The following is a 21,567-nucleotide window of genomic DNA, read 5'->3' on the forward strand; positions in this document are numbered from 1 at the left end:
CTTAGCCAAGCAGTTTTAAAGCTAAATCTATGAAAATTTGTATTTGGCTTCTCTGTTGGAAATAAAATAATACCTACTTCACTATTTTCGGAAATTAATCTCGTAAGGGGGTGAAATGGGAGGGTGAAATTTTTTATGAAAATATTCCATTGCGTAAGCATTTTTAAAACTAAATCTATGAAAATTTTTATTTGTCTTCTCAGTTACAAATGAAAGAAATTCGTGTCTCCCTGTTTTGGGAAATTCAACCCTCAAGGGGGTGAAATAGGGCCAGACTACTTCATTCACTCATCATCGTCCACCCGAAAACTCTAACTATAGAAACTTGAAATTTTGAGGCGTGTGCATCTTATACTGTAGATATCGTTTAAGAAGAGACTGTTCGAAATTCCACTTCTAAGGGGATGAAAGGTTTTTGAAAATATGTCGCTATAAAGGCAGTTTTCAAGACAGAATGACGGAAGCTGGTATTCAGTTTCTCAGCTAGAAATAAAAAGAAAGTAATTCAGCATTTTTGGAACTTCAACCATTAAGGAGGTAAAGTAGTGGATGGAAGTTTTTTGGAGATAAATCATTTTTAAAGAGCCACTTAAGCATTTTTAAAGTTACATCTATGGAAATTGCTATTTATTTTCTTGGTCATAAATAAAAATAAGTGTTTTACTGTTTCTGGAAATTCACCCCCTAAGGGAGTGAAATATGGAATGGAAAGTTTTATGAAATTATTTCGTTGTGAAAACGTTTTCAAAGCTAAATATATATTTGGATTCCGTGTTGGAAATGCAAAAAATACGTTTTCCCTGTTTTTGGAAATTCAACCCTTTATTGGGTGAAAAACGGGCTACGAACGTTCAAGAAAATGTTTCGCTACATTAAAAAAATTTTAAAACTACATCCATGAAAACGGGTACTTCACTTCTCGGTTAGACACAAAGATATATGTGATAAGGGATGAAACTTCCTGTGGAAATATCACCACAATGACGCAAAGGCACGATTAACACAGAACTTGAACTCCAGCTACCAGAATCGATTTTCGAGCAAAAGTGCGTAAGAACCCAACCAGGGTTATGGGTACCAGAAGCACTGCTATTGATAACATTTTCATAGATACTACCACACTAGCAAATCATAGTATAAATCCAATATTTAATGGCCTTTCAGTTCATGATGCCCAGTTGCTTACATCTAAAATAATGGGGTCTGATTCAGTTAATAACAAGAAGTGGGAAACTATACGAATAATAAATGAAACAGGAATTGAAGGTATAAAAATCTGTTTGAGGAATGCAGACTGGAAAGATGATAAATGAACAATATAACTATTTCTCTAATATGGTCATAGGTCACATTGAAAACTGCTGCCCTAAGAAAGTAATCAAAGCAAATACATTAAATGTTTCAAAACCTTGGATTACAAATATAATAAAAGTATCTTGCAAAACAAAAAGAAGACTGTACTTAATGTCAAGGGAAAACGATGACTATAGAGCTTACTCACATTACAAATTATATTGTAAAATTTTAAACAAAGTAATCAGAACCTCCAAATGTATTTATTTTCAAGAAAAAATAAATGCTTCTAATAACAAGATAAAAACTATATGGAACATAGTAAAAAGTGAAATAGGAAAAACTAATCAAGCAAATGAGGAAATTATTTTAAATGTAAATGAGTTGATTTGAGATACCTCCAAAATTGCAGACACTTTCAACAACTTTGTCCTTTCTGTAGGAGACAACTTCGGTTTGCATAGTTCCTCAGAAGACAGTTTAAAATATTTAAAAAATACATTTCCACAGAAATTTGACAAAATTCAACTATATCCTACCACACAGAAAGAGATTTCTGATATTACTAGCTCTCTTAAAAACATATGTTGCAATGAAATCAGCACTATCATAATTAAATGTTGCTCCTCAGAACTTTGTAACATACTGAGTTACTTATGTAATGAATCCCTCTAGTGTCGTGTTTCCAGATAGGCTTAAATATGCTATTGTCAAACAATTAAACAATTACACAAAAAAGGAGACAAATCATCAGTGGGAAACTTCTGTCCCATTTCAAGAGTGGCAATATTTTCAAAAGTGTTTGAAAGGGTTATGTACAATAGACTTTATAAACACTTAGTACAGAAAAATATTCTCCTTCACTATCAGTTTGGATTTCGGAAAGAATTGTCAAGTGATCAAGCTATATTCACTTTTGCAGATGTTATATTAAAATTAATAAATCAAAAGTTATTGCCACGTGGAATATTCTGTGATCTGGCTAAAGCTTTGATTGTGTTAAGCATGATACCCATATACAAAAGTTAAAATATTATGGGGTAACAGGAGTAGCAGGCTCATGGTTCTCATCCTATCTTTTTAATAGAAAACAGTATCAGGCTTGCCACATAACAACAGTTATTCAAAATATGAAACCACCAGCCAATGGGTGCCCGAGGGCTCTATTTTAGGTCCCTTGTTGTTCCTGTTATATATTAATGACCTTCCATTTGCAGTGTCACAAAATGCAAATTTTGTCTTATTTGCACATGATACTAGTATTGGTATAAAAAACAGTACCCATGATCTCACTGAGCAATCAGCTAATGAAATATTTGTAAGTATCAATGGGTGGTTCACAGCAAATGGATTTGACAAGACCCAGTACATACAGTGTAGTACCTCACGAAGAATACATGACCCTATAAGTATAATATATTCAAACAATGAAATTAAAGCTGTAGACAGTGTCAAATTTTTAGGGCTGCAAATAGACCACAACCTAAATTGGAAAACTCACACTTTAGACTTAATGAAACGCTTTAGTTCAGCTACATTTGCAGTATGCATGATAGCAGAAATCGGTGATTTAAAAATGAGAAAGTTAGTTTATTCGGCCTACTTCCATTCACTAATGAGTTATGGAATCATCTTTTGGCGAAACTCCTGTCACAAAGACAACATTTTCAAAATACAGAAACGAGTCACTAGAATTATATCTGGTGTCAGTCTTAGATCATCATGCAGAGACCTCCTTAAGAAACTTTGTATTCTAACTTCTCAGTACATATACTCATTGATGTCCTTTGTCATTTCCAACATTTCTCTTTTTACACAAAATAGTGCAAAACATAATTTTAATACCAGAACCAAAAACAATCTGTATAAGCACTATAAAAGCTTAACATTAGTACAAAAAGGAGTCAAATACATCGGTACTCATACATTCAGTAACTCATCAGAGCATATCAAAGGTATTGTAAGTGATAAAGATCGGTTTCAGAGTGGATTAAAGAACTTCCTGTTGGCCAATTCCTTCTACTCCATCGACGAATATCTTCACAAGGATTATAGCTCATAACTCTGTCTGCATTAGAATTGGACAATATCCACGTATCTGAATAAAAAAATTATCTTAAAAAAAAAGATTTGACCCTTTCCACATCCCAGAGACTCCTCTCCAAGGGATCCATGGAAAACGATAAATGTAATGTAATGTAAATATTTAGTTGCAAGAGAAGCTTCAAGAACACAATTGCAACTTAACGTCGTTCTGTGTCGGCGCAAATTTAACCACCTTGTGGCGAAACAGGCGCTGTATCGAGGCGAGCGAGTGTGCCGAGACTTAGCGCAGTTCACTGTTACTAGTGCCACCTCACCATAACGCGTCTGTGCGTAGAGTACAACTATTGCACCATAAATTAAGAACGAAATTAAAAGTTAAAGTTGCTTTTTCGAACTTTGTCAGCATATGCTTTAGTGTAATAATGTTTAAACTGTCAAGAATCAGATTGATTAGGTCAATATTTTACCTAAAAAAAATGTCGAGTGACTAGGGCCTCCCGTCGGGTAGACCGTTCGCCGGGTGCAAGTCTTTCGATTTGACGCCACGTCGGCAACTTGCGCGTCGATGTGGATGAAGTGATGATGATTAGGACAACACAACACCCAGTCCCTGAGCGCAGAAAAACTCCGACCCAGCTGGTAATCGAGCCCGGGCCCTTAGGATTGACATTCTGTCACGCTGACCACTAAGCTACCGGGGGCGGACGTTGTAACGCCGGAAATGCATATCCTTCAATTTCCATCTATTGCACTGCAAATTTTTTTCCTTATTTTGTTACCTGAAGATATAACATTTCTGTGTCTTTGTATATTGTAACTGTTTTACTATTTGTATATGTTTATGCATTTATGTCGATGTATAATTGGTTTGTTTTGTAAATATTATTTGTATTTTTACGCAGGGTCTGGCGTAGGGAAAACTATGCCATCGAACGATTACATCGATAGGTCGTGTGGAGAACGAAAGTGTTTAGGATCTTTGGTAGTGTTAAATCTGTCGCGTGGAGTGCGGGCAGAGGGGAGTCTGGCTGGAGTAGCAGTGGAGCAGGTGTGTTGTGTGAAGCTCCCGCGAGTTGCCGCGCTTTCGGGGTTTGGCAGCATGTAATTGTGCTCGACTTGCGATGATAGTTTCTGACATGGTATCGCGGACGGGAAGCATTAGCTGGCGCACATCAAGAGCCCGTTTCGTCTGGTGACCGTGTCGAGAAGAAGGCGCGCCAACATCCAGCTGCTGCAACAGCGACGGCCGACAATGAGTGACTGTCGCCACCTCCTCGATCGACGGCTTCAAACCTTCAATCAACCAACAAGGAAGACTGGAAGCACGTAAAGTTTTAGAACTGTATGGCAGACCTGAGATTTTCAAACTTTTAAAATTGTTGCATCACAAAATTACAGCAACTTAGCATGAACGTTTGTTGCTCATTGTCCCAATTGCATTACCAAGCAGGGCCCCTTCCTTTTCCGGAATGAACCCGAGTGTCGAAATTCAAACGCCAGCATCATTCGATTTCACTGCTTTAATTTCAAAGTTCAGTTAAGGTATTCATAGCTGGCTACAATATTTAGATTACACAAGCACAAATTAAGAGTGCGAGTTTTGTTACCGTATGTTAGTTACCTGTGACTGCAGCTCAGCTTGGTATGTACTAAATTTTACTATTTTTAATTGTTCAGAATCATTTAATTCAAGTTCAAAGTTAAATCTCTTATTTCTAAATTGCGTAGATTCAAGTAGCTTTTGAAATGATTGTTGAGGTAGTCCAAGACTAACCGTATTTTACTGAATTTCGATGTGCTTCAGAAACAAAGCTCACTATTAACTTCAGTCACTAAATTAACTTTCGATTTTCCGGTTTTATTAATTCTTTTGCTAAATTAAGTCAGAGTGTAGCGAAATTTATTACTTCTGACAAACTTTCAGTTTTCACACTACACGTGTCAACCTTCAGTTGCCACGCTTCTAGTGCTAATTATATGTGTAATAACCTTTCTTTTTCAGTTACTATAGTAATTTTCCTTAGGACTGGCGACCGTAATTTCCCCCAAATCTCAAATATCTAATTACCGCTAGTTAATTGTTAACGTAACAGCTGCACATTTACTTTCTTTAGTAACTTTACCCCTTTTCAAAATTAACTTCCACCAGTTTCATTTGCATTTTTCCTTTCATTTAGATGTAACCCTTTCCTCCCTCTTTACCGACAAATTGACTTCGGTGACGATTGCTTTTCCCAAATTTCCATTAGGTACACGCGGTTTAATTTTTCACTGTCATTAAGGTCGATAAGTGAGGGGGAGGTTACAACGTATTTTACCTAAATACATCGTTTCAAGAAAAAATGAATAGCGCTAAATAATAAAGCTAAGAAGCCAGAAATTTCTCATAATGTGCAGATGTATGTCAAAATTAACTGGTGCAAGTCTCAACGTGATTAAAGCAATAATTTGGTCAGAATCCACGTTTTTAAGAAAAATTGAAGGCACTAAATATTAGACTTAGGAATATGAAAATTTGTATGGCGCTTCAGTTCAACATTTGACCCAATTAAGCTACCTCTAATAGTTTTCAAGTAATTTACTGAAACTAAATTTGGAACAAAAATGTCCTTATTTGTAGTAGATTAAGTACCTGTTATATAAATGCTAGAAAGTTTTGGTTACAGCACGTGATGAAACCTACACTACTGGCCATTAAAATTGCTACACCAAGAAGAAGTGCAGATGATAAACGGGTATTCATTGGACAAATATATTATACTAGAACTGACATGTGATTACATTTTCACGCAATTTGGGTGGACAGATCCTGAGAAATCAGTACCTAGAACAACCACATCTAGCCGTAATAACGGCCTTGATACGGTTGGACATTGAGTCAAACAGAGCTTGGATGACGTGTGCAGGTACAGCTGCCTATGCAGCTTCAACACGATACCACAGTTCATCAAGAGTAGTGACTGGCGTATTGTGACGAGCCAGTTGCTCGGCCATCATTGACCAGACGTTTTCAGCTGGTGAGAGATCTGGAGAATGTGCTGGCCAGGGCAGCAGTCGAACATTTTCTGTATCCAGAAAGGCCCGTACAGGACCTGAAACATGCGGTCGTGGATTATCCTGCTGAAATGTAGGGTTTCGCAAGGATCGAATGAAGAGTAGAGCCACGGGTCGTAATATATCTGAAATGTAACTTCCACTGTTCAAAGTGCCGTCAATGCGAACAGGAGGTGACCGAGACGTGTAACCAATGGCACCCCATACCATCACGCCGGGTGTTACGCCAGTATGGCGATGACGAAGACACGCTTCCAATGTGCGTTCACTGCAATGTCGCCAAACATGGATGCGATCATGATGATGCTGTAAACAGAACCTGGATTCATCCGAAAAAATGACGTTTTGCCATTCGTGCACCCAGGTCCGTCGTTGAGTACACCATCGCAGGCGCTCCTGTCTGTGATGCAGCGTCAAGGGTAACCGCAACCGTGGTCTCCCAGCTGATAGTCCATGCTGCTGCAAACGTCGTCGAACTGTTCGTGCAGATGGTTGTTGCCTTGCCAACGTCCCCATCTGTTGACTCAGGGATTGAGATGTGGCTGCACGATCCGTTACAGCCATGCGGATAAGATGCCTGTCATCTCGACTGCTAGCGATACGAGGCCGTTGGGATCCAGCACGGCGTTCCGTATTTCCTTCCTGAACCCACCGATTCTGTATGCTGCTAACAGTCATTGCATCACGACCAACGCGAGCAGCAATGTCGCGATACGATAAACCTCAATCGCGATAGGCTACATTCCGACCTTTATCAAAGTCGGAAACGTGATGGTACGCATTTCTCCTCCTTAAACGAGGCATCACAACAACGTTTCACCAGGCAACGCCGGTCAACTGCTGTTTGTGTATGAGAAATCGGTTGCAAACTTTCCTCATGTCAGCACGTATGTGTCGCCACCGGCGCCAACCTTGTGTGAATGCTCTGAAAAGCTAATCATTTGCATATCACAGCATCTTCTTCCTGTCGGTTAAATTTCGCGTCTGTAGCACGTCATCTTCGTGGTGTAGCAATTTTAATGGCCAGTAGTGTATTAAATAACACAGCTATAATAAGTTTTAGGACCTTGATGTTAATAACAACCAGTAGGTCTCTTAAAGCTGTAGTTCATGTTCTACTGTCTGTTCTGGTCTAAATATTCTGGAAGGCAAAGTTTTAATGCTGGCGAGCTAAAACTTTTTCTGTTATTTTAACTAACTTACCTACATTCATACAAAAATTATGAAGATTCTAAATTGATTCATAAGATTGTTATTAAATATTGTGTGTTCCAGAAAGACGCCATTTAGAGGCTGCTACCGTGGGCATAGGGTGGATGACAGCAGGTGTTCCCTTGGCCGCCCGCTGCGCCACATGTATAAATACAGCCCGAGAGGCAGGACGAGGCTTCACTTCGCACCCAGCCACTGTAAGATCCGCGTGAGTCAAACGCTGGGGTGCGCGCTGCCTCGGATGATGGGATGACGTTAGAGACAGGCAGTTACAAAACGTATATTTTCAGTAATAATAGAAAGTGAACTCACGAGGACTGTACACCGTCGTGGATCGCTTACATTTCGCAGAAGTAACTGTTAGTGTGTCGTCTGTAATGTTAACAAATCCGCGTGGCAACTGGTGACAATTATTTTCCACTTTGTGGCGAGCATTTATTCTGATTATCAGAAGTCAGGGCGAAAGACAATTTAGTACGAACTTACTGTAGAGGTCGCCTCTGAACTGCTCATAGTGCTGTTTAGGATAGAAAGATTTCCTGTCAATATGAATATAATGAAATGTTGTGCGTGTGGAACTTAATCGCGCATATGTATCAATTAGAACTCAAAATCTTGATTTATAATAATAGTCCTGATCCCGCTGAGCAAATAGAGAATAGAAACATTTCTTTCAGTGGGCTGGACAAGAATGTGGACTTGCAGACTGGAAACTATGATCGGTATGTTCTGCATCGCTTCCTGACTGACCACAGAAATAGTTGCATGGCTCTCGTAAAAAACGGCGAACAATACTTACAACACTTCTAATGACTAATGATTATTACCGTCATTAAAATGACAATGAACCCGCTGCCCCAGAACCAGCAAGATTTCAATGGTGTGTGAATAAACTTGTTGAAACCATTTACCAGCGACATCAGAAAAACCTGCATAGGCAATATACACTGAAGAGCCAAAGAAAATGGCACACCTGACTAATATCGTGTAGAGCCGACTAATGTCTGAAGTAGTGCTGGAGGGAATTGACAGCATGAATCCTCCAGAGCTGTCCTAAATCCGTAAGAGTACAAGAGGGTGGAGATTTCTTCTGAACAGTACCTTGCAAGACATACCAGATACGCACAATAATGTTCATATTTGGGGAGTTTGGTGGCCAGCGCAAGTGTTTAAACTCAGAAGAGTGTTCCTGGAACCACTCTGCTAGCAATTCTGGACGTGTGGGTTGCCCCATTGTCCTGCTGGAATTTCCAAAGTCCGTCGGAATGCACAATGGACATGAATGGATGCAGGTGATCACACAGGGTACTTACGTACATGTCACCTGCCAGAATCGTATCTAGACGTATCAGGTGTCCCATATCAATCCAATTGCAAATTCCCCACACTATTAAGGAGCCTGCGCTAGCTTGAACAGTCCCCTGCTGATATGCAGGGTCCATGGATTCACAAGCTTGACTCCATACCCGTACACGTCCATCCGCTCGATACAATTTGAAATGAGGCTCGTCCGACCAGGCAACATGTTTCCAGTCATCAGCAGTCGAATGTTGGTATATGTGACTGTAGGCTTTCCCGGCGTAAACTGTTGATGAAGATTTCTCGGGTCTCGAGCCGGGTGGTAGCGTTGATATCTCGCGACGTTTCGGGAAGTGTCATACTACCCATCTTATGGTGAAGTGTCGAGATTCGCGGAGAGCGGGCTATTTATATGCGCGGTCACCCCCCTCCACCGGACCTCGGGAGACTGCGGTGGTCCGGCGGCGTGCGCCCGGTGGTGGGGATGGCGGTCACCCCGGCGGCCGGGTTCGGTTCTCGGTGTGAGCATCCTGTCTGCGTCCGAGGCGGAGGACGTTGACGATTGCGCTCCCGACGGATTGCCGCCATCGCAGGTATCCATGCTGCGCTGAGTTGGTATCCCTCGTCTCTGTTGACCAGATTGTCGTGAATCCTTATTTCTATGGATTCTTTGATAACGTTTTCCCAGAAGCCAGATGCTCGGCACAGTACCTTCGTGTTTTCAGAGTTGATGGCGAGTTCTTCATTTACACTGTGTTCTGCTATGGCTAGTTTTTCTGTGTGACCTAGTCGCACACATCTGGACGCTGCCACAATCGCAGTCCTCAGAAAAGGACTGAATTTCTCCCCCGCCGGCCGGAGTGGCCGAGCGGTTCTAGGCTCTACAGTCTGGAACCGCGCGACCGCTACGGTCGCTGGTTCGAAACCTGCCTCGGGCATGGATGTGTGTGATGTCCTTAGGTTAGTTACGTTTAAGTAGTTCTAAGTTCTAGGGGACTCATGACCTCAGAAGTTAAGTCCAATAGTGCTCAGAGCCACTTGAACCATTTTTTTTTTTTCCTCTCCCGTCCCCAGAACGTGGAAGAATCAGTACGAGGGCTTCCAAAGGAGGAAGCAGAGGAAGTCAGACGGGAAACCTGCAGAATAATCGACAGATCTCTATTACCTAAAAGTAACGTATCTGCGGAAGAACGAGCAACTCTCCGGTCCCTTAGAGATGACCCTGATATAACGATCCTACCAGCGGACAAAGGGAACTCTACAGTGCTATTAAGCACTGCCGAGTGCAAGCAGAAAATAAACCTGATGCTACAAGACGAGGCCTACAAGAGGCTGGAGAATGTATGTGATCAGCGGTGTATAATATCTGAAACAGTCGTTAATTATTCGTTGGAGTGTGGGTAGCTGTGGCCATATCTATTTTCTCGATGAATGGTTGCCGCAGTCGTATGTCAGGGAGAAAGCTCATTAAAGTTGAAATAGGTATCCAGTCTCAGAGTCGAGATAGTAGTATTTAATCTGACCCAAAGGCTATAAGCCAAAATTTTCCGATAAAAGCACCACATCGCAGCACAGCAATACTATTTCCCCAAAGTCGACCCAAGTTAGAATGAGAGAAGAGTGAACCTCATCAAAGTTTTGTAAAAGGTTGTTTGTCCGTGGCTTAATTGTAGATGATTTTTAAAAAACCAGAAAATACAACACCACAAACTAGTCCCTCTCTTTTGTTGTACTCACTTGTTTATTACTAGAAATTCCGCTGTCACCGGCAAAGTAAGCCAATATCGTTAAAAGAATGTTTGTGTTCAAGTACCATTCAATCAATATGACAAATATGTCAAATGTTAAGCATACGGCTAAGCTTTAACTGTACTGGGGCCTAGACGAAAATAATTGCAAGGAGTGAAATTTTAGTTACATGCAAGACCCACGTAAACGATTTCAAGCAATCTGATCTGTAAATGACGACGTCCGTCTGAAGTAAAATATTTGTACTTTGATTAGCATTGAGCAAAAGGTTATTTTAATAGTTAACGCCATCGACGTTTCATACAGCCGAGTATGAAACCGGCCTACTATACGAAAATCAGATAAGTGAACAGAAATTTAAAGTCAGTATGAGGAAAACCTGTGAGGTTACAATGACAACATGGCGCAAATTTTGGAAGACGTTATTTTGGATGAATCTTGTAATCCTGAAATGGAAGAGGCGACATGTGAGAGTAGTACCCCAGTTATTGCAGAGGTTTTCAGACCACCCAGTACCCACAGAGCGGAGGGGAAACATATCAAAATATGGCGTGAAACCGGCTCTGTCGCAGGTAACTCGAGACTAACATCAACCGCAGCTCCGGCATCGTTCAGCCACAATCCAGAGGGAAGTACGTGTCGCATTTCCCATGAAACTCACGTCAGCCATACATCAATAATGAGAAGTTTGGCCACATGTAAACTGAAGGCTTAGGAAACGTAAATGTTAGAACATCTCACCTAGAAAGATCCAGATCACCAAGTTCAGTTTTCAGAATCGGTGATACACATGCTGGACGAAAACAGTCGTTTATCCTGTGACCTACTATTTACAGATCTGGCCAACTTCTGTATGAACTGAGAGGCAAATAAACAGAATAATAAACACTGCTCAGATGTGAAGCACCGCTGGATCAGTCCAACGAAGGTAGTGGGTGCGTCGAAAGTGATCGTTTGGTGTCGACTATGGGGTTCCCGTATTGTTTGTTCCTTCTTCAGTCAGGGTTCACTAACAGGAGTCCATTGTCTGCAGTTGTCGGATGACGTCACTGCTGTATGAAGAGGGGTCATTTCCAATTTTGGAGCCACACCTCTGTATGGGATAGCTGTCCAAGCGCACCTGAACAGCCAGTTTTTCTAGAGATTTACAGGTCGTAGTGATCCTGTGGAGTGGCACACCGACCCCAAGGATCTAAGTCCATGAGATTTTTATCTGGGGAGAAGTGAAGGCGGTTGTGTAAGCCGTGAAGATCAGAAACCTCGCACACCTCAGGGATCAAACCCCTGATGCTTGTGATGACATTCCAGCACACGTGTTGGCTACAGTCTATAAGAAGTGGGTGAAGTGGACGACAACGACCTTGCAAATTAATGGACAACAACATGTTGAGCAAATCCTGTAGCCTCTACATATTATCATCAGCATTTGCCTCTCCCTGTACAGAATGTTGAACTGTTGACATCTTAAGAAACCTTTATTGTCACCTCACATTTTATTAACTGACAAGTAATTAACTGTTTTGTGAAGGTAAATGAATATTTACATCCACCCTAAACGGAACCCCATTTTGTGTAGAAGATTGATGAGGAACAGCAAGGGTAAGGAAAAGACATTGTTTGAAAGAATGTTGTACTCATTGGTAAACTACGAGAAACATGTGAGGAAATCGACAGAAAGCCTAGAGTTAGAAGTAGCAACCCTAAACCCGACGGAAGTAACGCAAGAGCAGCGCCAGTAGCGTCAAAACAGTGAAAGGGAGCCGGCCGATGTGGCCGTGCGGTTCTAGGCGCTTCAGTCCGGAACCGCGCTGCTGCTACGGTCGTAGGTTCGAATCCTGCCTCGGGCATGGATGTGTGTGCTGTCCTTAGGTGAGTTAGGTTGAAGTAGTTCTAAGTTCTAGGGGACTGATGACCTCAGATGTTAAGTCCCATAGTGCTCAGAGCCATTTGGATTTGAGTGAAAGGGATGTTTAGGACGTCGAGTGTGCTGGAGGTGAAACGACGGCAAATGGCGTGACTGCGCTGTGCAAGTACTGAAACAACAAACATTGTTTTGGACAAAATAGTGAGGGCATGAGATCGTATTGACTATGAAATAAGAGAATTATCGAACAAGATTTATATGAAGAAAGTGGTGAACAGAGTGAAGCAATGCGGTGCAGTCAATGGTAATGTATTATGGCAACTAGTGCAGAAAACAAACTGGAAATAATCGATCAGAACTCAAAAGGTACGATTGTGGGTCCATTATTGCATTTGATCACCTAAGAATCAACATAAAAAAACAATGACGGACTCAACATGATCTCACCATTATCTTAAAGAAAACACAGAGGACATTATACGAATGTGTAGCAGAATACTGCTTTAACGTGGAAGATACATAAGAACAAGAGTTTCAAGATGAAGACACGGGAGTTCCAATGAGCGAGAGTAAAGTTATTATGTCGCAGGTTCTTTCACTAGCATTTCACTGCGGTCAAATTAAATCGTACGAACAGACATAAAAAGTCAGTTATGATAGCAAACAATTAAAAATTTAACGTTGAAAAGTCAGAAAAGATCAAAAATTCAGTTCAGGCTCGCTACTTGACTTCCCGTGCCAGTATTGTAATGGATACAAACAGTGTAAACAGTTACAACGAAATGGCATTTAACACTGTGACAAACACGAGAAGTAATGAAGCCATGCTCAAATGAAAGACAGATTTTTTTTTTTCTCGTGTAGTTCTTCACTGTCTTGTGTGTTACACGAATCACTTTTCATTTAGAACTACGAGTTGCATCCACGATGGCGACTCCCGTACTAGCCGGTTACATAGCCTCCCATCTTTTTCCCTCTCCCGTTTCGCACATCTTAACCTTAAATTAATGTCTAATCACAGCTATCGACCACCCTGTAGAATATAACAAGAGCCCGTCTGTCCCGAGTCCTTTCGTCTATCGAGCTTTCAGGCTGTTTGTCAACACGCCCTCACTTATTCCTATTTTTATCAGCCTCGCATCCCTATAACAATTGAATGTAACATATGCGTTGTGATCTTATTCTGTAAATCAGTTTCGAAAGACAGAATCTTGACTTTACAACCTTCTGTCCCGATGTTATCATGGCCAGTGACTATTTGGAGAGAGCAGATCGTTCCATTTACCGATTTTTAGAATGGCCAAAAGTTTTAGTGTTTTTTGACATCTCAGTAAGTATAATCATGCAATCAAATTTATCGAATTGTCCTTACCCTGGTATTGAGTTTGCTCTGCTTTTGTCCGTCAACAAGAATTCTGCTTAGTTGGAATTTGCTGTATAGCTCTCTAGGTTGGTTACAGGCCCTCAATTGGGCTCCTTGTAACCAACACACGGCCATCACTGGCAACGAGGCAGAACCGGCGTTCATCAGGAAACACAGCAGACCTCCACCCTGCCCTCCTGTGAGCTCTCGCTTGACACCACTGGAGTCGCAAATGGATATGGTTTGAGGTCAGTAGGGCGTCTGGTTCTGAGCTGCCCTTGAAGTAACCGATTTGTTACAGTTCCTTGTATCACTGTTGTGCCAACTGCCGCTGAATTACTGCTGCAGAGGCAGTACGATGCGCCAGAGCCGTACCCTGGACACGATGGTCTTCCCTGTCAGTGGTACCACGTGGCCATTGAGAGACCGTACATTCTCCTGACACTGCTGCCAGCAATCATGTACAGTGGCTACATTCCTGCCAAGTCTTTCCGCAGTACCGCAAAAGAAACATCCAGCTTCTTGCAGCCGTATTACATGTCGTCGTTCAGACTCGGTGAATTGTTGATAATGGTGTCTTTGTCGCATTAAAGGCATTCTTGACAAACATCGACTCACCATGTCCAATCTCAAAGATACCTAAAGCTCACGATTGTTGCAGCGTGTATCGAAAGGAAACCCTATCTGCAAACTGCTAGTCCTAGTTGTGCGACTGGCACGAAATATGAATGGACGTCTTCTTTCAGATGTAGAAACACCGCTACCAGCTTTCGCTTACGTCCACAACTCTTTCTTGGTGTTGCGATTTTTTCCCTATCAGAGTATTTTTGACATGATCAGGCGTATAAGCGCAGTTCTCCAGGCTTCTTCTGAAGCGTTCCACCACTTAGGTCCTAGACGTGAGGGGACAACAGCGACATTCAAACACCAATGTCATTTACTTGCGACGAACACTTCAAAGGCCTAAAATAATTGTTCAACCAGGCAGTATTAGAAAGCTAGAGGAGCTTGTCTTGAGGCATGTTTATGAAGATCGTGGAGAACCAAATTCGAAACTGTAGTGCACAGGTATGGAAGGTAGATAATCTTGCGCAGAAATAGCGTTACTACTAGGAGTACGGAGGTAACGCGTCAGGCTCGTAAATCTGATTGCTTTGATAACATTTTCTTCCCACAACCAGGACTAACGAAAAGGTTCCAGTGATAAGTATGTTGCTTTACCGTCTTCATTGATAGGGTTCGGTATGAGGATCTCGGTCCAGTTGCCCGCGGTGCTGCCCTGACTGGACGGGAACGTGGTGACGGCGGTGATGCGGTGGCCGCGCCGCTCCAGCGCCCTCAGGTACGTCTCCGCCAGCACCCACTGGCTGCGGCCTCCAGACTGGAACAGGCCCAGCACCTCTGCCGCCTCCAGAGCTGGCACCAGCAACCCCGACACCACAAACAGTAGCAGTAGGGTCGCCCTTACCTGTAACGTGAGAAACAAGTTAATGACAGGCAACGAAGTACAGTACATTTGTAATAAATACAGAACCAGGAACCACTGGCTCATATGAAGTCATCATCATAATCATGATCATCAGTGTTCTGCCTAAAGGCAGGTTTTCACATGGTAGTTCTCCAGGCTGTTCGGTCTTCTGCCATCCTCCTCAGGTCTGCATAATTTCCTCTTCCCTTTATGTCGTCTATCACCTTGTATCTCCTTCTTCCTCTCAGTCTTCTCCCACAAACCAATCCTTCCAAAGCATCTACTAGCAAGCACTCCCTTCTCAATGAATGTCCCAACCAGTTCTTTTTCCTTTCTCCTACAACCTTCAGCAGGCATCTTCTCTCACCAACCCTTTCCAATACTGTTTCATTACTCACTCTTTCCATCCAGCTTATTCTCTCCATTCTCCTCCACATCCACATCTCAAATGCTTCTAACCTTTTTTCATCCTCTCGTCTCAGTGTCCATGTTTCTGCCCCATATAGTGCCACACTCCAGACAAAACATTTGCCAAGGCTTTTCCTTAGTCCTTTATCTAATTTTCCACATAAGAGTCTCCTCTTTCTGTTGAATGGCTCCTTCGCTACGGCAATTCGAGTTTTCACCTCCTGGTGACATCTCAAGTCTTCAGTTATTGTGATTCCGAGATATTTAAATTGACTTACTTGGCTAATGGTTGATTGTCCTATTTTAATATGAAGTGGAGTTGTACAATTTGTGGAACCCTGTAAAAGCAACAGGTGAACAAGATCACAACAGAACAGTGCGCTTGTATGTCAAGCAATACTCTCTCTTGTATGCCCAGAAAAAGCAGTTACACCCTAAACTGAGTTACTGAAGAAATGCCTAACAAAGTGAAGCGAGCATGCAGCTGCTGATATTGGCTGTCTACATGAGAGGTGTATATCAAGGGGGCAGAAGAATTTTCTCCAGAAAATGAGTTTGTCTCACTGCACAAGCAAAGGACCAAAGCCAGTTCTGGCACACCCTGCATTGCTGTCAGATCTCATCCCCCTCCCCAGACAAGGTTAAGGTCATCCCTCCCACACCCCATTCTCCACCCTTCTACATAAATTACTTAATGTATAAATGGCGGGAAATTTAGAAATGTTAGATGGGTTTTCTCCCATTGGCTGTGGGTGCTCGCACAGTTAGCAAAGCTGCCAAATTTCTGGGACCTTTATCAAGTAATGTACTACATCACTACTATAATTTATAACCTTCATCTTTATGATCTATTACCTTATTAGTACAAGTTAAGAGCCAAAAATGGTTGCCAGATGTTTTCTTTATCGCTATAATTTATTACCCAACGTATTACCCTCATAGCTCCCGTCCACCAAGATTGTGGAACTACTTAACTATGACAGGAAATTCGAAAATTATGCGAAATCCTAGATACCTTGCTTGTTAATGGGAAAAACTCAAAATTCAATTATTCCACTTAAGCTCGCTTGTTGCGAGTGTAAAATGGCGGGAAATTTCAAAAATAAACCAAGATAGTGAACTGCATTTATTTTTTTAACCAATGGTGTACTATGTTTTACAACCAGCACTGTCAGACATGTGGCAGGAGCTTTCATATACATTTAAATATAGCCATCAGTTGCAGTTGTGTTGAAAGTGTGTGTTTAACATTAATAAAGTTGTATGTGTAAATGTTTCAACCATTGTGCAAATGTTTCAAAACATCGCCAACGTGTCTCAAGCCACTGGATAGTCTGCAGCAATGACCGCAGCTGAAAATGACCGTACTGATAGTACTCAACTCAGAGAAGCTCCCAGTTGCTCGTACATCCCAGAGGCCATAAGCCACAATGCAGTCACGCAGTGTGAGGAAGGAGGCTGACATGTGTGGGTGTTCAGACAGTTGTTCACCTGCAGCTGTAGCCCTCAGAAACTGACTCTATCCAGTGCTCCCGCTGCCCAAGCCATTCGCTCCAACACATCACCACTTCGTGTTAAGAAGACAGCTATATATCTCATGAAAAGTGATGCACTGCAGACAGTGATAAATTCTGCAGTGGGCACATCACACAAGACTTTTCAGCACAGTGAAGCTCTGATTTCTCTTATTTTGGCATGCATTTCATTGAGAAGACTTTTGGACCATTCGCTGTTTATCGTTTTTATCCCATATAAATCAGTCATTAAGAAAGAGGTTGTTGGTTTCACAATTAAACCTAATCATCATTTCCTACAGATGAATTCAATTTCACCTTCTACTGTTTAGAGGTACTGGAAACCTATCAATGTATTGAATGGTTCCTGTTCATTTCTTTCTCTTCCTTTCGAAACAAACGAATAATATCATGGTGTCGATGTACTGAGAAACATTTGTACGTGATGTGATGGTCTTTGTGTATTCTTATGGTCCCAGTGGACACACTACTGAACACTATTAACTTAAGCATTCATTCATATTCCAGTGATGAATACTGGAACAATGTAAAAGAGGCCATCCTCACAGCTGCAAATAATAACCTGCTGAGAACTAAGAAATGCAGCAGGAAATGGTTCGATGAAGAGTATGAAGAAGCTGAAGACAAGGTTATGAAACTACGGAAAAAATGATTGCAAACAAATAAGAATCCTGAAAAAGAACTTGCTTACTGGCAGGCTCAAACGCAGGCAAGAAAAAGAAACCATTCCTAAAACAACAGATTGAACCCATGAATATCATCAAAATAACAACATCCGGAAAATGTTTGGTACAATCAACAAAATTAGAAACGGTTTTAATTACAAAACGAAGGTGATGAAGGATTTAAATGGCAGTATGATGATTGAACGAAGAAACATTTTAGCGACTAGCAAGGAGTATTTTTACAACCTACTGAATTGTTCTGATCCAGAAGCATCAATTACTACTTCCAGCAACAGTCACAACTGTGAGGAAATTCCAGAACCCGCATATGAGGAGGTGGTAGAGTGTATCGAACGCCTTAAAAATGGTAAAGCAACTGGCAGTGGCTGCATCCTAGCTTAGATACTAAAATGTGGAGGAGAAGCATTGCACAGACGTTCATTTCATCTTATACAGATAATGTAGAAAACTGAGAGCATTCCAAGAGAGTGGAGAGAATCATCAATAGTGCCTGTATATAAAAAAGGAGACAGGGATGATCTCAGAAACTATAGAGGAATGTCATTAGTCAATATCATTAGGTTGTAATATCTTATCTTCTTTATTGCTATGCTGCTTAAAACCATATGCAGAAAATATAATTGGGGATTATCAAAATGGCTTCTGCAAAAACAGATCCACCACTGACAACATATTTGCAATCAAATCAATAAATGAAGAAGTTTGGGAATAAAAACAAAAAATACATTATCTGTTCATCGATTTCATGAAAGCTTATGACTCTATCCATAGACAATGCTCGTGGAATTTAATGACTGAATTGGGTTTCCCAATTAAATTGATAAATCTCTGCAAAGTATGCATGGATGAAAATACAAGCAGAGTTTTACTAAATGGATTAAAGTCTGACCATTTTAAAAATAAAACTGGGTTAAGACAAGGAGATGCTTTGTCCCCCCTTCTCTTCAATATATCTTGAGAAAGAGTTGGGAGGAAATTCAAACTGGTACCTGCTGGGATCCTCCAAGCAAGCAAATTTAGCGTGTTTGCATACGCAAATGACATAGTGCGCATTGGAAACAGTGAAATAGAGATTAGGCAATTATTTGTGGAGCTTGCAACAGAAGCATCAAGACTTGGCCTGAAAGTAAATGACGAGAAAACGAAATACATGATAGTTAAATATGTAGAGATCAATAGGATAACCAATCACATCTAATAGTTTGTGAACACAAATTCGAGCGTGTTGAACAGTTCAAATTTCTGGGATAAGAGATAGATGACCAAAATCAGAGACAGGTAGAAATAAAAGCGAGACTGCAAAATGCTAACCTAGCCTATTATGCAATACAAAATCTCTAAGGGTCCAATCTGCTGACTAGGAAAATTGTAATAAAGTTATATAATACAATCATCAGACAGTTCTAATCTATGGGGCAGAAGCATGGACCCTAACGACAACAGACACCACCATTTACAAGTGTTTCAGAATAAAGTTTATAGAAAAATGTTTGGTCCATATTGTGTCAGTGAATCACAATGCCGGAAGAGAAGCAACATTGAAATCCACGAGCTATCACAACAACCAACGGTAGTAAACATAATAATTGCTAGGAGACTGCAATGGGCTGGACATCTGATGAGAATAAAAGAAGATCAAATTGTGTTAAGAATATTTAGGGAGAAGCCATATGGCAAAAGACCGAGAGGGAGATCCAGGAGCACTTGATGCAATGAAATTGATTGCATATGCGAAAGATTGGTAATAAGTAACCGGAAAGAGGCAGCACAAGACAGGAGCATATGGAGGAATCATGTGAGATCGGCAAGGTAGCTTCGAGTCCCTTACAAGCCTACTACTACTATTACCTCATATGCTACTCGAATCACTGGTGCTGAAGTGTATGAAGTAAATTCTCAGGGTCATATTTGTCTAAAAAAAACACTCCACAGGTACTGGGTTTCGCCACAAAGGCATCACTGGCTGACCGAAGTAGTGCAGTCTGGAGTGGCTGGCTGTGCGTTCCTGACTTCAAGCGTCACTACGCATCTGAAAGACAAAGGAGAGGAACCACAGTAGTACCACCACTCCCACAGAGGCTGCCAACCCATCCAGCCTGACCTGATGCCGAGGGCTGAATCTTCTTCATCCTTAGCGAAAGGAAGATCTCAGAGGAGATGAGTCAGTGTAGAAGATGGGGATTTGACAATGCTGGGACACGTTAGCCAGATTTCTGACTGTCTGGTTGTAAGCGATCCGTGATCCCACCAACATAGATGCTAGTATCCGACGCCCAGGTCGATAGTAGACACGAGTCGATTGTCGAGTGCTGCAGTAGCCAGTGAAACTAGTGTCGAATGAGACGAGTGTCGAGTGAGTAGTAGTGCGTGAGAGACGGGCAAGAATGGTGGTCGAGTGAGTTGTAAGCGGTAAAATTCACCGGAGTATGACGAGTGAGCCCCCGTGGGGTTGACCCTCACTAATACCGATTCGCGAGTGATATGAAACAGGAAGTGACAAGTGCCGAATTACGTGTTTCGCGTCAACCGCGTCGGCCAGCAACAACCACGGATTGCAGTGAGGATTGTTGTGAATGTTAACCATCATCATTGCGTGTGACAAAGTACTGAAAATCAGCAACCAATAAAAGATATAACCGTAATCAGACGTGTAAGGCGAAGGTAGCAACTGCCTCAGAATTTGTGTGTTAGTAGGAAATATATATCAGTTTGTATATCGCAACCATTGTGGTCCTTAATAATAGACGAACTTTCAATCATTCCACTATTCAGGCTCAGAACAGCCGCACTCGGTTGAAATACCCCCGTAACCATAGCAGAAAAACCGATGGCCTTTCATCCATGGAGTACACGGTCATGTAATCATAATAATTAACTGTTTGGCGACTTCGATAAATTACACAAAACCCAATAAAGGAATTTAAACGGCGGTGTTTCATGGCACAGGGGTCACCCAGAGAGTTGTTTGAACATGCACGTACGCAATTTGCATGCTCGGTTCTCATCTCTGCATTATATTATGTATAACATTTTTTTTTCTACAAAGATGAAATCACTTTCTTTAACAAGTGCACCTTTAGCTGTAAGTTAGCAAGTGGTGGTGAAAAGTAACCGGCATGTGTTTTGGGGAACCTTGCATGTGATTCCATGGGAGGAAGAGAACTTCGCTCTTGCAAAACGATGTTACATAAACTTTGAGAACCTGCATACAAACAAGACAATGTGGAGTGCATCTAAATTACCACCGAATCGTCAAAATACACACTGAACTTAAAAAAGAAAATCATGGCTTGTAAAAGATAAAAAAACTGTATAAACAAAACCATTACCACAGATCCATAAACCTACGTTCTCTTCTTCCTTGTTTGTGTCAGTGCTGACTCGTGAATTTCAATCTATTGTTTCTTAACAATCAGTCAGACGGAACACACATACCATGCGCAAGTGCAAAGCACCAATAATGCAGGAGGTATCGAAACACAGCATGCACTAGTGGTAGTGGTAGAAAGGGATGGTGCGTTCAGGGCCAGAATAAATCGAGTGGGTTCGTGTAGCAGGGAACTGAAATCGCGCCGTTGCCACAGACTGAG

At 41.5% G+C, this 21,567-nt stretch overlaps 1 protein-coding gene across 31 annotated transcripts in view; it reads right to left on the reverse strand.

Moving 5' to 3' along the window:
* Window positions 1–21,567, reverse strand: part of LOC126203013 (UDP-glycosyltransferase UGT5-like) — a 972,471-nt gene that overhangs the window by 587,140 nt on the left and 363,764 nt on the right. The window contains exon 3 of one of the 31 annotated variants that reach the window (XM_049937222.1): window positions 15,159–15,222. The exons of 27 other annotated variants lie outside the window; for them this stretch is intronic. In XM_049937222.1, coding sequence (XP_049793179.1) covers window positions 15,159–15,222 — 64 coding nt within the window. Of the gene's footprint in view, window positions 1–15,101; window positions 15,349–21,567 lie in introns of all 31 variants that reach the window. 3 more of the 31 variants (XM_049937250.1, XM_049937248.1, XM_049937253.1) reach the window with 3 other exon arrangements.

This window comes from Schistocerca nitens, chromosome 9 (genome assembly GCF_023898315.1).
Source record: "Schistocerca nitens isolate TAMUIC-IGC-003100 chromosome 9, iqSchNite1.1, whole genome shotgun sequence".
NCBI classification, from domain to species: domain Eukaryota; kingdom Metazoa; phylum Arthropoda; class Insecta; order Orthoptera; family Acrididae; genus Schistocerca; species Schistocerca nitens.